We start from the raw sequence: 19023 nt of genomic DNA on the forward strand, positions 1-19023 counted from the left end.
GAGGATTCAGAGGAGTGTTGCCGGTTCAGAAAGGTGTACGCGCTTTTTTTGAAGGTACCCATGTCGTATCGTCCTGGAAACACCGCACATGGAAGCTCTTACCACAGCTGGGTTGTTAGGCTAAGAGGTGTGGCTAGGTAATGCTAGATACTACTCTAATTTATGAAGCTATTAAAATCCTGTAAGTAAAGCAGGAAACTTATGGTTATGGTTTGTAAAGTGGCTTTGGTACAGTTCAGTACAGCCCTGTTTCACTGCGACCAACGTGATCTATTGTGATAGCCACTGTTAACTATAGTTCACTGATAAGATTGATTATTTTCATGAATCTTACTACATCTTTTGCAGTGAGCTGAAGTATCTCAAGTGGTTGAAGAATTGGACTACCCAAAGACATGGTTCGTTTACTCATTAAAGGACCACATTAAGAGAGAATATGTACGTTTCATCTGCACTATTACAGAATCTACACGCTCTGCAATCTCTGAGACCTAAGATTAAGATGTGTTTGTTTAATTTGCAGTCGCCCGTTGGAGTCCTGGTTGGAATGCGTAAGTTTTCTATACTTAGCCCCAGTGCCACATGCGCAGCGTTCTTGTTAAAGGCTCAGGTGACTTGGGTTTACAAGCAAACAAGAATTCTTTACCATGCTTTCGTTCGTGGATTTAACTGTGCAGTTTGACAGTTAACATCATGTATCCTCATTTAGATACCAGTATAAAATACACTTAAGGGATTTTCAAATGTTAAATTCAGCATAAATCCTTTTTCGTCGAACCACAACAAAATAAAACATTGTAATTTATAAATAGTCATTTATTTTCATATTCACAGTTGTCACGCGAAATCAATATTCTACCCGTAAGTTTGCTGAGTTTGTGGAGAATATTTGCAACAATATTTCAAAACAGAGGACAGTAAAAGGGGACCAATACAATAACACAATGATCCTATGAATTACACGAGACCTCTCTCGAGACATTTAAAATCTTTGTCCTTAAATTTTACAATAAAGACGTTTGCTGTAACGAAATTGCTAAGTCGAAAAATAGATAAAATAGACTCGCTATCTCTTAGGCTGAGATGAATTGAGCGTACTCAGACTTTACTTACGTTACAACTTAGTTGAGTAAAAAAAGTACGAAGTTGACTTTTGCATTGAGCAGTCTTAGCTAAAGCTAAAGCATAAATTGAGCTGCCAAATTACTATAAAAATAAAATCAAATAATATGCTTAGTTTACACTCAGCAAATTTTTACGTAAGTGAAGTCTGAGCAATACGCTTTGTAGATGTCAATCTGAGACACCCACATATTATATAGCTAACATTTTAACAGCCATTAGTTCCGCTGCTATAAATTTAACTGTCTATACAATATTATAAACACATAATTATTATTGTACAATACCGCTATTAAAAATACAAAACCCGTATACAAAGTAGAAAAAAAAAAGATCTCGAACATCTATAAACATTGTAATAATGTATTTAGGCCTCATAATATTCATAAGTATCACATTAAAAAATAGTATTTGTTTAGAGTCTACTTAATTATATAGATTCTTCGCCAATTAAGTGTATGGATAATATTTTCAAAACGTCTTACGGCCGTTCCCAATATACTATCTAGAGATAGAGATAAATTACTACCTTCTACTGTCAATAATCTAAAGCTGTCCCAATATACGCGATAATTCATTTTTATCGTCTTATATTGGAACGCGTGAATTGCAATTTCCATACAAACTTCTATGGCTGGTAAGCTATACGTCGTCCCATTGAAAAGTCAACGATAGTTACGATTTTTATCTAAAGTAAGAGATAGACTGAATATTGGGAACGGCCGTTAACCACACGAATTTTTACATGTCATGTACGGTGGATAAAGTGATATGACGATAAGGGTCAAAATAGCTATTTGCGTTGGCAAAAAAAGCCTTGGTTGAAGCTGTATCCCCGATTTCTACACGTATCATCGCTTTGTTCGTTCTTTGCGGCCCCAAAGGACAAAAGAACTGGGCCCCTATTACTAAGACTACGCTATCCATCAGACAACAGAAATTTTGACAAGAGTCAGTATTACAATTAAAAATTACAAACTTACATAATATGTATTAAAAAACCAGATGGCATATTCCAAAAAAGGTTGTTATACAAATAAATAAAAAACTTATTTCCTTTAATTTGCGCGTCATGTGCAAGTCTAATTTGAACTGGACCGGTTCTTTGACTAACCAGAGTTTCTTCGATGATGCTATATAATGCTACATTGCTCGACAGCCATCACTTTAAGTAATTTACAAGGTTCTAACTTGTTTTAATAACACCGCCTGTACTATTTTGTAACACAACAGGAACCATTCACATCCAAGCCAAGACCATCACAGCCAAGACCATTTAAAAATTTCGGAACTAACCTTGAATTTAACCTTGTCGTACTTTTACAATGCATTTAAGAATGCATATTACGGTGCATAATGGATATCAAAATCGCCGTTTTACAACTTATTACTAAGTATCACAAACACGTTATCCACTCAAGGGCAGCATGAACCAATAACCCAATTCAGACGCACTTACTATTTGGCTTTTGTATATTAATTTGTAAATCGTATTAAACTTACGAACTCTTTTTAAACAAGCAAAATTAATAATTTTAATTCGATGTTGTTTGTAATAAAGCCTACATTTATTAAGCTAATACTTTGAGATTCTTAGTTTGTCAATAATACGTCTAGTTGAATAAATAATACATAATTCTGTTGGTGATATCATTATTATACAAGCGTCACCTAGTACGATAGTAATCTCGGTCATATAGATTTCTGAGCAACACAATAGGTAGTGAAATCTGTGATAAAACTTATATACTGGTTTACACTTCATAGCGCATATATTATTATATTATATTGTTACTCTTCAAAATCATAGACTGAGAGTAATTTACGACAGAGTCTAACGATCGATATTCTTTACTAAAAAAATAATCATCAGAAAATACAAAAAATTGAAGCGAAAAATACTTATGTTTTTATATTATTTTTAGTTTATATTTTATTATGTTTATCAGACAAGTAATTAAATAAATTTTTGTTCGCTAATAATCAATTTAATGAGATTCACTATATTTGAGCAAATAAATTCACCGGTACAGTAATCGAGGTTAACAACGTCATTTAATATACTTATAACCAAATAACCCTATGCAGTCTTATCCATTTTGTCATTATTTTTAGTTGCAACTAATCTGATACACCCGTTTGTACCATCCAATTTCACTACATTTTTCTTGTAATTTTTCACGTAGAAGTTGAGGAAGAGAAACATGAAGAACGCGGTATTACAGCCAATGAAGAGAGCCACGCCTTTTGATGGTGGACACTCCGTCCTGTTTACAGCGACAATGTAGTGCAATATGATACAGACGAATTGAATCTGAAATTGGACTTTAATTAATGAAACAACTCATAAAAAGCTTATAAAAGTTAGTGTGAATGAATCATTAATTGGTAATTTATATTTTTTAAATTGATATATAAAATATACGTTAATTAAACAACAGGGTGTCTTTATGCCGGTTAGATAACAAGTACGACATCGGCGCCTATTTCTGGTGTGAAGCAGTAATGTGTTAGCATTACTGTGTTTCGGTCTGAAGGGCGCCGTAACTAGTGAAATTACTGGGAAAATGAGACTTGACATCTAATGTCTCAAGTTTTTGGGTTTTTCAATAATCTTGAGCGGCACTGCATTGTAATGGGCAGGGCGTATCAATTACCATCAGCTGAACGTCCTGCTCGTTTCGTCCCTAATTTTCATTAAAAAAATGCATATTCTATCCAGAATATCATAAAAAGTGTTAGAAAGACCACCTTAATATCGCAACGTCAGTATGCGAAATTTCACTCGAACCTCGTTGATGAGCAATGCTAGCATTGCAAGAAATTTTTATCTTACAAAGTTTTATGACACGGTTGTTTGCACTTGGAAAAAAAACTTGTATTTTGTACTTTAGACGGATGCACACAGTGAGGATATTATCCGTGTTCCAAGTTTCAACTCAGGGGCAGACACTCTGACCGCGATTGGATAAATGACATACGGCCCAATCGATGTTTACGACGTTTAAGGAAAATGGAGCTCGTCGAAAAGTTTTTTTTCTGAACTGTTCTTATGGCAAAGAGCTCTGACATCGCAGCATGACTGGCGGTGTATTTCCAATATCAAGAGTCTAGTTTGAGGAAAGAAGAGTGCCAGAAGATCAGCACTCTCTTTTGCCGTATGGGGTAGGGTATCATTCTCCATGCGCAGCGGCTAAAAAGAAGAATCTTTTCTGCCACTTCGCATAACTTCATCCAATCATGGCTCTAGTTATCAAGACCAACTGTCGGGAACGCCCAAAACTTGTGTGTTCCAGACGTTACTTGAAATCTGGTGCTATATTTTGACGAAGTGGATATATTTTGCACAGGAGATTTGACGTAAGTGTCAGGAGACATGATTGTATTTCCTCCTAAGAATTTTGTAGTTTTGTTTGTTTATGTCTAACGCCGCAATTCACGTACGATTTGCCACCGATCGGTAACACAGAGCTAGGTATGTAAATATCTAACATATAAAATATCTGCAGTCTGTTAACCAAACCCTTCAGCGTTATTTATGTTAAAATCAACCAAAACTCGGTTCTGCCACAATCATCTAGATGATCTGGGATAATTTACCGCAAAGAGTATCGTTTATTGAAGGATCATTATCATATAATGATGCATAGATGGCCGCAGTAGACGCCAGTTCTCATCATTTATTTTTGCGAAAAAAAAAATAGCTTGGCCGCGTCTTCACGCTGGTTGTGAGGGTTTCATTATGCCGAGTCTGGCTTCTACGTGCTGTCGTTGTAAGATTGCGTGACTCTCCTATATTAAAATGTCCATGTTCGCCTGCGATGACACCGATAGTCCTGGAACCTACCTATTATTTTACGCGCTTACAATAAAAAAAAAGTTACTTACCAATTGAAACCGCGTCAAATATTTCTTCCAGAAGATGTACTTAGCAACATTAGGCCCAAGAGCTGCTAACCCATAGTACATATACATGAAGACATGAACTAAGGCATTCAAAAATCCAATGAAGTAGAGCGTGTAGGATGGCCAGTACTTCAGGTACATCCACGTACCGAACATCATCACCGAGTGGTGATACAGGTGAAGGAATGTTACTTGGTTGTCTTTCTTTCTTAGCACGAAGAATACAGTGTCTAAGAGCTCCGTCACTTTGGCTGCAAAGTATACCCATATTCCGAAAATCAACTGCAAAATAAAGTTGTATGTGAGCATTAAAATTTTCAAAGTAAGTCAAATAATATTAAATCAAAGGCCAAAACCAAAATAATACTAATAAAAGCGTCGATGATGCAAAAGTTTGAACTGTTGACTCTCATCAGGAAGCCCCGGTTCGATCCTCGCCTGCAACGTAGCAATGTGTTTTCGGTTTTCGAATTTATATGTATGTTTATTCGACGCCTTAAAAGGTCGGTAAAGCTCTTGTTACTGCTCTGGTGTTACAAAAGAGTATGGAATGCGGTGATCACTTAACATCAGATGACCCCTATCACTAATTTGTCTTCTGTATTGCCCGCGACGTCGTCCGCGTGGACGCTATTAAGCAGAAAAATAACTATTATTGCATAATAAAGCGCAATAATTGTATATGTCATCCCCACCTCTTGTTAATTTTTATGCGTAACGGTCGTTCCCAATATACTATCTACAGATAGAGATAAATTACTGCCTTCTACTGTCAGTAATTAGCTGTCAATAATCTGAAGCTGTCCCAAAATACCCGATAAGTCATTCTTATCGCCTTATATTGGGATGCGTGAATTGCAATTTCGATACAAACTTTTATCGCTGGTAAGCTATACGTCCTCCCATTGACAGACTGCGTGTACGGATAAGGTTGTCGTCGATAAGTTTATTGAGACAGAAAAGTCAACGAAAGTTACGATTTTTATCCCAAGTAGGCCCCAACCGGAGACAGACTGAATATTGGGAACGGCAGTGAATTAAGTCTATTAAGTTTGTTATCTCAGAGATAAACATAAATATTAGACGAATGGGCCGAGGATCAAAACGCTTTACTATAGACATTTGTTCAAATAACATCTCGTATTCATCAATTCAACCTTAAGAATGTATCGCGAACTAGCTAAATTAGACATAGATGTTTTTGCTTCGAGAATTTCTACTAAGTGAAATAATTAAGTAAAACTAAGTGAAATAATTAAGTATATCAGGACTTTTGTTGTTGATTTGATTTTAAAATCTTATTCAAACTGTGCGATCCTATGGGATTGCAATAAGATTAAAATGTAATTTATTTAAGATTTTAGGTTAGAAATTATTGTAATCTGTTTGGATTGCCTAAATTAATAAATAAAAATAAAATAGTTTTTGTCTTTTGCTCGGACATACGTGACATACGTGAAATCGTTAGCTGAAGAAGGATTGAGCCAAATCACGTCTTGGCTGGAAAATAGTTTACTAACTGTCAATACTGCTAAGACTAAATATATGTGCTTCAATATCTCCAACAGAAATAATCCTGACGGACATTTTACTCTCCCAATACACACGTATCCTTGTAACCGGAAAAACAATCGATCTTATTGTAAATGTAACATCCTAGCCAAAGAGGAAACCATAAAATACCTTGGTGTTACGCTAGACGAACACCTTAATTGGACGGCTCACATTTATAATACAAAAAATAAAATAAAACGTCTCATTCCATTATTTAGAAACCTAAGAGACGTGGCACCAGTCGAGACAACTATGATGGTGTATCAATCTCTCTGTGTTCCAATCATGACCTATTGCATTTGTGCGTGGGGTGGAGCTGGCAAAACGTTTATGCTTCAGTTAGAACGAGCGCACAGAACTCTACTAAAAACAATTTTCAATAAGCCGTTTTGGTACCCAACCAACCAATTACATGAAGAGAGTAAACTTCTTAGTGTCCGTCAGCAATATATTTATGGAATAATTTCAAGATTTCATGTAAAAAGTAATATAAATTCTAATGATAATAACAGAATAAACACATTTCTTGTAAATACAAAGGTAAAGACAAAATTTTTATAAACTTTTTGATTGGATTCGTCATTGCATAAAGATCACACAGCAAGTATTCTTTGAAAATTATTCAATGTACAGGATTTAATTTGTAAAGATTTGATTTTATTTATAGATGACCTTAAAGTTCTGCATTTTGTAATACTAATTTTAATTCGAAACAGTTATATGTTGATCATTTTGTTTAAACAGAGATGCAAAAATAACTGCAGAACAATAATTTGGAACAACCGTTTTCATTATTTTTCTAAATTAAACTGAGGACTTCATGCAATTCGCAGCTCATATCTTATCGCTTTCTTATGAACTATTAAAAGTTTGCATAAACATACTGGTAAGCGTAAATTCTATGTTAAAAGCAATGATAAGTAAATTATTCCTATTATGTCTTTTTTTTTATAAGAGGAAGCAAACGGGCAAGAGGCTCACGGGAGGCCGACATCCATGGACACCCGCAAAAACAGGTGTCAAGAGTTGCGTTGCCGGCCTTTAAGGTGGGAGTAGGTATGCTCCTTTCTTCAAGGTCCCTAACAGTCGTTTCTAATATACTATCTACAGATAGAGATAAATTACTACCTTCTACTGTCAGCAATTAGCTGTCATTAATCTGAAGCTGTCCCAATATACCCGATAAGTCATTCTTATCACCTTATATTGGGACGCGTGCATTGCAATTTCCATACAAACTTCTATCGCTGGTAAGCTAAACGTGCGTCGACCCATTGACAGACAGCGTGTACGGATAAGGTGAGTTACCGTCGATAAGTTTATTGCGACAGAAAAGTCAACGATATTTACGATTTTTATCTCAAGTGGGTCACAGCTGGAGATGGACTGAATATTGGGAACGGCCGTAAGGCGTATCGGTTCGGGAAAACAGCAGCTAGTAACTGACTCCACAAAGTGGCTGTGCGTGGCAGGAAATTTGAAAAACGCGCGGTTGTGGAATACCAGACGTCAACCGTGGTGGTATTGTGCATGTAGACGGAATGTCCGGTCTAGATTCGTCTTACGTCATAATATAATTTTAATTGGACAGGAAGAGAAAAATAAATGAATCACTTCGATAACCAATATAGTGGCTGTCACCTTGTAGCACGATTAATTTGGCATGCCTTGAAAAAATTCCATAGATAGTTAATACTTTGTTTTTTTATTTTAATGAGTAAATTTAGATAAAAGAGTTTTTATAATAAATTTGCAACACGTTGAAATATTATATTGATGACATTAATTTTATGCACGCAAGCAATTTAAATTTAAATAACAAATATTGTATTTTTTGTTAAAATTATAATTACTAAGATATGATCTCTCGTGGAATCATTTACAAGAACTTCATAATATATGTTTTAAATAATGGATTGATGTTTTGAAGTTGTCTTTAAGAATATTTTAGCAATATAATTTGTTTATTCTGTTTTGTATAAATATAAAGCATAAATGCCTGTTTAATATGCATTTTATTTTCTTGGTAAGAATTAATTGATTCAAAGTGACTAAAAATTTATTTGGTAAAACCAAAATATTTATGCGTTTCTTGAAATTTCACTTCTGTATATAAATATATTTTAATGCCTTAATAACTAATAATAGGCTCTTGGTGAAAAATACTGACGCTTTTTGCATGATTCATAAGAGGACCTACCCCAAAAGAGTTTCTCGCTACCTCTTCACTTAAAATTTTTTAGAAGTGGTGAAGAATGGCAAAAATCATAAATTTCACTATTTCACATTATACAATTTTGACCTGGGTGAATATTCAAATAAAACACGTCATGTTTGTTTGTAACCGACTGATTTGGGCGCGATTTGACCCACTTTAAACGGCCAAATTTCGTTCAAACTTCGTATATTTATCGAGAACCGATGACAATACATTAATTTAATAAGATTATTTCATTATTCAATTTGCAAAATCAGATATTTGTTCATTTCAATATTTTTTTTCATCTATCGTCGCTAAGTTCATTGATGTTCATTTTAAATTTCAACAATTATCCTTTCAACCAAAGCGTGTTTTTTAGTTTTTTTTTTTTTAATTTATTTTATCATAGAATTTAAACGCGTGTTATTGTCACTGTTCTTAGCTAACCCGACATTTAAAGACCTATCCAGATCTCGTTTTCAGGGGGACTGCAGATGAAATAAGTCAAGATAGTACTTGTCATAGTTGTCATTATTAAGTTTATAGCCATTTATTGCCTCGGAGGTGGTATTCGCTGTATACACAGTTACAAATACACGCGTTTTAATCCTTTAAAAAAGAGTTTTATTTAAATGTGTAACACTCGCGATAATCAAAGAAAATACTGAGTGAATAAATTGATTTCATGGTTATCTAACAAATGTAAAAACATATTTAGGTAAATAATTCACAAAAATAATGCAACTTAAATATAAATAATTATGATGTGACATTAAAAAAAACTCAAAGTACTACTTCATGATAAATTGTGAAAATAATAAAATATTATTACAAAAGTGCCTTTGTTTACAGACCTGGAACAAATTATGCCTTCCTCAGGATGAAGAGCCAATTAATTCTAAAGTATATTATAGTAAGCCTTACCGGTCCTCTTTCAGTGTTGTCGAGCATATGACATGTAGTAGGAGCGAATCCTTTATCAAGTAGCGTTGATAAGTACTGTAACAAAAAAAAAAAATCATAAAATAAAATCATGACGCTGGATATTTTTATTAAAGAACACACTTACGGCCTTTTCATTAAAACGCAAAAATGCCATCCTATCCTATTATTTTATTAATTTATATAGAATATCAGGGGTATAAAATATAGTCTAAGCCCTATTGTCAGACCTACTGAATATACACAAAAAATTTCATAAGAATCGGTCACACCGCTTCGGACGAGTAAGTGAGAAACACGGTGACACGAGAATTTTAGATATATTACTAGCTGCCCCGACAGACGTTCTTCTGTAGATAATAAAAAAAATACTGTTTTATAGGAATTTGCCAATAATATTTCAAAACATCAAGAATTATTTCGTAAAAAATACTCCCTGTTTTTATAATAAAATTGTTTCACAGCGGAACTGTCAAACCGTGCGTCACTAAATTCTCTCATTGAAAATATGTCCATACAAAACAAATGTTGAAAATAAAAATAATTATGGGTCCCAAATCGAAATAAAATCCTATCTCTCAAGTTGGACAAATAACTGCCCTCCATGGAGTAATCCCTATTAAAATCCGTTCATTACTTTAGGAGTCCATCGCGGACAAACAACGTGTCACGTGATTTATATATATTAAGATTATTAATCTGAATACGAATAAAAACTCCTACCTAGATCTGGGAAGAATTTTATCTAATGTCACTCATAGCATTTGGAAGTGAGTGTCATCGGACATAAGTTAGTTGTTAGTAAGCGCATGGTATGTTGTTAACGTAAGAGCACTTTCGCACTACATCCGATCCGTATCCGTGAAAACACGGTCCGAAGAAGTCTCGTAGAACTCTTTCTATTGTAGTTAAAGCAGTAGATCCGGCTTCCGTCATCCAATTTCGTTCCGTCAACCGTTAGAAATAGTTCTACGACTACACCTGTTCGTATTTTCACGGGTTCGGATCGGATTCGGAACGGACGTAGTGCGAAATCGTAATGTCACACCCAATGACCTTCTATATTATATATTATAGACATATCACGTCGTACAGAAACAAAGATAAAATATGGAATATGCCACAATTTACACCATAATAAGCTTTGACTGCTATATCTATAGATTACCGCATTTACTCCAGTTGATTAAAATACTTTTGGTCAAAATTCAGCAATGTAAAGCATTTATTCAGTTAAGGTTACGTATGTTATTGGGAAAGAAAAGTCAACGATAGTTACGATTATCTCAAGTAGCCCACAACTGGAGATAGACTGAATATTGGGAACGGCCCGAGGAAAGTGTGCTTACTTCGTGTATAAGAACACTTTTGCTGTTCCGCTATCGTTTACGAATTATAATTGAATTTGAATTTATTATATTGTGATATGTTTCCAAAATCAATCTAGTGATTTAATTATAATCCAAAATAATTCCCAAGTTGTCGCTGTCCAAAAAATAAATGACATAAATTAGATAAAAAAATATAACGCATCGCCAAATTGTAAAAATAATTCTCAAGGTGACGCTGTCGAAAAAATAAATGAGTCTTTATTTGATAAAAAATATAAGGCATCGAAATTATACTATTTGTGAGCCTTTGTTGACAATATTTTTTAATTAGTTTTATTACAATTACTTTTCTACCCTCATCTAAGGCAAAATTAACGGACATTTATATTATTTTCTAAGTTCCTAATTCATACATATGTTACTACGTTTGGTTTTACCTTTGATACGACCTACAAATTGGCAAAATAATACATCCTGAATAATTGGGCATACAGATATTAGATAAGGCAAAACGGGATGTTGTTGATGAGCAGTGATAAATTGATTGGTTTTGTTGTTGTTAACGTGCAAACTTTAGACTTCTATGGGTTATAGAACATCGCTGATTTCATTCCTCTCCGCAATCTTTTAACTTGTTCATCATCATCATAATCAAAATCAGCCGGAAGACGTCCACTGCTGGATATTGGCCTCCCCCAAAGATTTCCACGACGATTGGTCTTGCACTGCCCTCATCCAAAATATTCCGGCGATCTTGACCAGATCGTTGGTCCACCTTGTGTGGGGCCTATCAACACTACGTCTTCCACTACGTGGTCGCCATTCGAGGACTTTACTGCTCCAACGGCGATCTGTCCGTCGAACTATGTGCTCTGCCGTTGCCACTTCAGTTTCGCAATCATTTGGAATAGTCCGACATAGGTCGGTAACTTTGGTTCTCCTACGGATCTCCTCATTTCTGATTGGATCTCACAGGGAAACTCCGAGCATAGCCCTCTCCATTGCCCTCTGAGCAACCATGGGCTTACTAATATGTTTCTAAGTTAGCGACCACGTCTGCGTACCGTAAGTCATCACTGGCAACACACACTGGTTGAAAACCTTCGTCTTCAGACACTGTGGTATTTGGGACAAACATCACAACACGTTCATTGGCAAGCCAAAATCTTGGACTTACATAAATGGCAAGGTTCTATAGCTCATAACAAGATTTTAAGGGTCCGATACGCGTCGTCGCGTGATTTGGCAATGAACGTGTTAAAGAGATAGAACACCGTGTTCTGCGGACTTATACATTTAGTAAAAAGCCTCTATTTTTACTTTACAAACAGACTTCAGCAATCAATGAAATTGAGCCTGAAGTGGTAAACAAACGAAGCAACTGTTTTCTATGGCTGAATCGTATGTAACAATTGCTTAGTCCTACGGAGCTGTTGTCTTAAAAGAGATAAGAACCATTTAGCTTAGCTTAAAACAATAGCATACCTTTTTCACCATATATACTGAGAGAACAACTTGAAATGTATTGTAGAGAAGCATTACTAAAGTCAGCTTATATGGTTTTCTTTTGGTCATTAGCGCCGGGCCAATCTTCAGCACGAACAAGATGTATACAGCAAGAATTGTAAGCATTGGCCCCGGTGAATTCATCAATGGCAACTTGTCCACTTCCTCATCTGAAAACAAATTATACGTTACTAAATTGCATCAATTAATTTTCAATAAAGAAAATTTTGATTTATTTTTTACTTTAAAGTCGTTTTGTTGTTCTAAAAAGGGATTATAGTATTATATTTAAAATTAAATACATTTGAAGGTTAATAACGTGTGTCATTAAAACAAATTGTTAAAATTTATTATTTTAGGATGAAGTATTTTTTATTACATGAATTTTTTTTTTTTATGGAATAGGAGGACAAACGAGCGTACGGGTCACCTGTTGTTAAGTGATCACCGCCACCCACAATCTCTTGCAACACCAGAGGAATCACAGGAGCGTTGCCAGCCTTTAAGGAAGGTGTACGCGCTTTTTTTGAAGGTACCCATGTCGTATCGTCCCGGAAAAACACCGCACAAGGAAGCTCATTCCACAGCTTTGTAGTACGTGGAAGAAAGCTCCTTGAAAACCGCACTGTGGAGGACCGCCACACATCCAGATGGTGAGGATGATATCCTAACTTGTGGCGTGTCGTGCGAAGGTGGAATTCGGCGGCAGGAATCAGGTTAAACAGCTCTTCGGAACACTCCCCGTGATAAATGTGGTAGAAGATACACAATGAAGCGACGTCTACGCAACGCCAAGTGATCCAGCCGTTCACAGAGCACTGTGTCCCCGACAATTCGAATTACTCTGCGTTGCACGCGGTCAAATGGATCGAGCTGATACTGGGGTGCGCCAGACCAGAGATGACAGCAATACTCCATGTGTGGCCGGACTTGCGCTTTGTAGAGCGCTAGTATGTGGGTCGGCTTGAAGTATTGCCGTGCTCTATTAATGACGCCCAGTTTCTTTGAGGCCAATTTGGCTTTGCCTTCCAGATGACCATGAAATTGGCAATCGCTCGAGATTTCGAGACCCAGTATTCCGATACTAGGCGAGGCTTTGAGGGAAGTGTTGTCGAAGAGCGGTGATACGACAAATGGGGTTTTTTTAGTGGTAAACGCGCAAACTTGAGTTTTCTGTGGGTTAAATTGGACAAGGTTCAATTTTCCCCATTCCGCGACCTTCTCAAGAGAGGACTCCATAGAAGACACAAGTTTCTCCCAGCACTGGTCGACGATTTCCCGAGAGAGACCTGCATGGCCAGTGTATACGGCATCACCAGTGCTGTCGTCTGCATAGCAATGAATGTTGGAGGTGTCCACCACTTCATTGATATGCAGAAGAAACAGCGTGGGAGACAGCACACAGCCTTGGCGCACTCCAGTATTCACGGGTTTCGGGTTCGAGCAATATCCGTCGACAACGACTTGTATGCTGCGCCCAGTGAGGAAGCTGGAGGTCCACTTGCACAAGCTCTCGGGAAGCCCAAACGATGGAAGTTTGGAGAGGAGCGCCTTGTGCCATACACGATCAAAGGCCTTCGCTATATCTAGGCCTTCCCCCTTGCTTTCAATAGCCGCTGCCCATCTATGTGTTAGGTATACCAGGAGATCACCTGCCGACCGACCATGGCGAAACCCGTATTGTCGATCGTTGATCAACTGGTGACCCTCTAGATATACTAAGAGCTGACGGCTAATTATGCTCTCCATGATTTTGGAGAGCAGGGAGGTAATAGCAATAGGCCTGTAGTTTGCCAGATCCGAACGGACTCCTTTTTTTTGGATCGGATGGACAAGGGCTGACTTCCATGAGTCAGGGACTACGCCTTTAGAATAAGAGAGCCGGAATAAACGCGTTAGCACCGGCGTCAACTCAGGGGCACACGTTCTAAGCACGATTGGAGAAATGCCATCCGTCCCGCTCGACTTCCTGACGTCCAACGAAAACAGAGCTCGCCTAACAGTTTTCCGTCTGAACTGTACTTCAGGCATAGAGCTCTGACACCGCGGGATGGTCGGCGGTGTTTTTCCGTTGTCGTCAAGAGTCGAGTTGGAGGCGAAAAGAGTGCACAAGAGATCGGCTTTCTCTTTTGCCGTATGGGCCAGGGTGTCATTCCTCATGTGCAACGGCGGCATGAACGGCTGGCAAAAGTTACCAAGAGCAGCTTTCGACAACGACCAGAACTTGCGTTTTCCGGTGGGGTAACTGAAAGCTGCTCGCCGATTATGACGTGTTTTGACTTTGCACGGGCGATTTGCGGATTAAAAAATCTGGAAGCACGGTTGTATTTCCTCCTAAGAACTGTGCAGTTCGGATCCTTTGCGCCCAGCGCCGCAACCCAAGCTCGATACGCCTGTTTTTGCAGTCAGATGCTGCTTTAACTGACGCATCGAACCAGGGCTTTAATCTGCCACCGATGGGTACTACAGAGCTTGGTATAAAAATATCCATGCCCTGCAGTATCACATCGGCTACTGCAACGGCGCAGGCACTAGGATCATCCGAAGGGAAACAAACCCTGCCCCAAGGGTAGGATGCAAAAAAGGAACGCATCCTATCCCAATCTGCTGACTTGTAGTGCCAAACGCGGCGGGTCGCTGGTGGTCTGCGACGTTGGCGTCGGATAGGCACTACACTCCTGACCAGGCAATGGTCGAACGTTCCGAGAGGGGCGTCGACAAAGACCTGGTAACCATCGGGATGTGTAGTCAGCAGAAGATCCAATAAGGACGGCATGTGGCTATCCACATCCGGGAGCCGCGTTGGCGACTCGACCAATTGGGACAGACCATACGCCAATGCAAAATTATGCACAGATCGCCCTGCGTAGTCTGTGGTACGTGATCCAAGCCATTCGGCATTGTGCCCGTTGAAATCACCCAAGACTACGATTTCAGCGGAGGGGATCTGTGCAAGCACGTCGTCAATTGCCGCTTGAACGCAGCCCATGAGATGATTGGTTTCTCTAAATCTACGCGGAGCCAGAGAGTGGACAGGTCCCTACCCTCAAAATTGCCGAGACGGCGACAGCAGATATCCTCCCTAATGTACACACATACCCCGGCGTGAGGCAAAAAATTGTGCTCAATTTTGTACCCGGGGTACGTTAAATATGGCGTATCGCTAGGTCGAGATATCTGCGTCTCCGTAAGGAAACACAATTATTTTTGCACATTTTCCATACACTGCAAAATATGCGTATTTGATTAAATTAAGTTTCTAATAATTTCTGTGATTTTTAATACTGAATTAACTCATATATATTTACAACATAACGATATAAAACTGGGTTAGTTACATAAATTTAACCTTTAATTAGTCACGTATGTTCCATCCCAAATAAATCAGATTTTAACAAAATCGGCAAGTACTTAGGATACGCGATTTAGCGTCCTAGGAGCTTCCTAGCTCAGGCGATCCTCTCTCTTCAATACTAGGCTAGTCGCGGCGACAACCAAACGTTCCACATGGATGTGTCTGGGGTCCAACGGACCCCGTGCGGCTAATAACGTAGAACAATTTTATGGAAGTAAATGATTAAATCTTTTAATTTCCAACACAAAGTTAATCACATATACGTTTATTTATAATAAATTACATTATTATAAGTAAAACTGCATGATGGTAAACGTCAAATAATATCGGTAAAATTTAAGCTCTTATAAAGAAGATGACTTGGAACCATTTGATGGAAATGATGAGTCGGGGATAGTCTATTATTAAGCATGGCGATAAACTAGCAGTTCTTTTTACTTTTAACAGAGTGTAGATAAGTCAGAAAACTAGGAGAGATCGTCTTCATCTGAATATTATTTCGCCAACGACAAGCATACAAAATGGTCATAAAATCCTTCCATGAAAGAATAATACAAAAGTAAAAAATACGTTTTGCATTTCTCCGGAACAAAATGAAACGAAGCAAAAAGAGCTTACAGTTCTAAGTGTAAAAGCGCTTTCGCACTGTTATGTAACCCGTGAAAAACGGTCGTATGTATATGTAGTCGTAGAACTATTTATAACGGTTGACGGATAGAAATCGGATGACGGAAGCCGGATCTAGTGCGTAGAACTATAGAAATAGTTCTACTATTACTTCGGACCGTGTTTTCACGGATACAGATCGGACGTAGTGCGAAAACGCTTTAAGAGTGATTGTTTTACTTTATTTTTTGAATCAGATATAATGGATTTAATTCTAAGACGTACAAATGAATACTTTCAGAAAATATGTGCACGTTTTCAAAGAGAATGTGAAACGAAAAATGTGACGATAAGCGATATATTATGCTTATGTTATTTATGATATCAAAAATGCTAGCAGAATAACGAGAAGAGATTCTCTAAGCAGAACGTCAGCAGAACTAGAACAAGATTTTAAAATTAAGAGAGCTGAAATGCACACCCTTGAAAAAACGACTAACTACCTTACCTACCCTACATGATGCGGTACCATTAACTAGTCGAAGCAATCCTTGTAGTTCCAAAGGCCGTTGTCATCTATATGTAATATCCAAAGGTAGAAAAAAGATTACTCAGTCTGGTAATTGTAATAAAGCTTTGTTTTACTTATACGGGAAAAGTAGTATCTTGGCACCCGCTGTTACGGTTGAAAAAGAGCTTGCCGTTTTTTCGTAAATGAAACTGTTGTTTGAGAGCGACAAGTTTACTTGTCGCATGTAAATTATACTTGGCACAAGCAAATTTTGATAAAATTGCTAAAATAAAAAAAATATAACGAAAAAAAAACACAATCGAAATGTCAAAACTGAATTGAGGTTGACGCGTTGTACAGTTTAATTTAATAAATAAAATTATAATTTAAGTTACAAAAATAAAAAACGAATATGCAGTATGTGCAACTCGTGCGACGTTGTCGATTGCCCACGAAAGCGAAGTTGAACGAGCGGTCATTCGTTTGAGTGATATACTAATATTTTGTAACGTACACCAAAGAAGTTTGAAAAAAAGAATAAACGTTTGTGATTGCTGTGCTAAGCAGTTACTAATTGTCATTGTTTTGTGGCGCGCCGAGCTAAAGGTTAATAACAATATAAGGATGTATATTCTTACGACATTGATCCCGTTGAAATAACATTGCAATATCAATATCACTGCACAAACACTTCAATGGTGCGATAAACCTACAAAGGTGCAAAATTATACACAATTTAAATATTTACAACCACGAGTTGTTGCTTGATGGTTGTTTGTAGAATAGGTATGATTAGCAGGTACGGTGAAATCGTAAGGCGAATCACACACTACGCAGATACGGTAATATTTTATATCCGTTTAATGACTTAATAATCTTAAAGCATTACACTAAACAGATACGATAATATACGAGATAATACATTTTCACGGAATCCTTCAGACTGAGTAGACCTCTGTTGGTAAGGATTGCTTATATACAGAGTGTTACAGTGAATTCGCGTTATATGAAAAAAAAACGCGTTTATTGCTTGTGGATTTATTAGACAGCTCGTCAGATGCTATCTGCAGATATATTTGTATACGCAGTTAATAATCTCAGCATATTTCTATATATGTCCACAGATATTTTACGATAAAATATAAATTATCTGCACTGTGTGTTTTAGTTCTTACAAATTAAATTGAGAGCGATATTGAAAGATATATGCTTAGATACAAATATCTTACCGTATCTGTTAAGTGTGTGATTCGCTTAAGAATCTAAAGAGTATTTAGACGTAGTTTCTAGAATCGTCTAGGATTAAAAAATCTGAATTTATATGAATTTAAAAGTCGTTATTGCATAATTTATCGAACGTATCGAAGCCATCGTATATAATAAAAGGTCACATATTATATAGGTGTTAATATTATATAATTTTGGGGATGCCTTTGACCAGCAGTGGACATGTTCCGGCTAAAATGATGATAAGTAATAATAATTTCAATGTTTACAGGTATTTAGAGATAGTCTATATCCGAATTATTTGTAACTTATAGTACAAGAGTGGGACTGATGGATTCTGCAGCAGGTACGTGTTTTTTGTTTATAAAACTAATTTTAAATGAACGTTTAGGAAGTAGCAATGTATTAGTGATAGGTTGCCTATAGAAAATTGACTGAAAATACCGGTAATTTTTTTTCTGATGTAAATTGCAACTATTTGTTTTTTTTTTATCAATTATACGTCATTTTAAAGGAAATTATGTAAAATATGGTTGCCTGCTATCAGTCCGCCGCAACATAAGGGTTGACAGGTGTAAAGAGGTATATTATTGTTGATAAGTCACATTCATCTGTTTTTCTTTTAATTTTAATACAATATTGAAGCCTTATGATATTTACGATAACCTACGATTGGCAGTTAAAATGGTCGTAAGTAGAGGTTTCTATGAGTTTAATAAACAATTATTCACGCTCAACTTAAGTGTGATATGTTTTTTTTAAT

At 36.9% G+C, this 19023-nt stretch overlaps 1 protein-coding gene across 2 annotated transcripts in view; it reads right to left on the reverse strand.

The window, feature by feature from the left end:
- Window positions 1-817: 817 nt before the first annotated feature.
- Window positions 818-19023, reverse strand: part of LOC126978478 (elongation of very long chain fatty acids protein 7-like) — a 34872-nt gene continuing 16666 nt past the window's right edge. For both annotated transcript variants that reach the window (XM_050827343.1, XM_050827440.1), the window contains exons 3-6: window positions 12541-12731; window positions 9707-9781; window positions 5011-5310; window positions 818-3436 (exon numbers count right to left, since the gene is read on the reverse strand). In XM_050827343.1, coding sequence (XP_050683300.1) covers window positions 3203-3436; window positions 5011-5310; window positions 9707-9781; window positions 12541-12731 — 800 coding nt within the window. In that variant the 3' untranslated portion in view covers window positions 818-3202. The remainder of the gene's footprint in view (window positions 3437-5010; window positions 5311-9706; window positions 9782-12540; window positions 12732-19023) is intronic.

Source organism: Leptidea sinapis, chromosome 1, assembly GCF_905404315.1.
Source record: "Leptidea sinapis chromosome 1, ilLepSina1.1, whole genome shotgun sequence".
NCBI lineage: Eukaryota > Metazoa > Arthropoda > Insecta > Lepidoptera > Pieridae > Leptidea > Leptidea sinapis.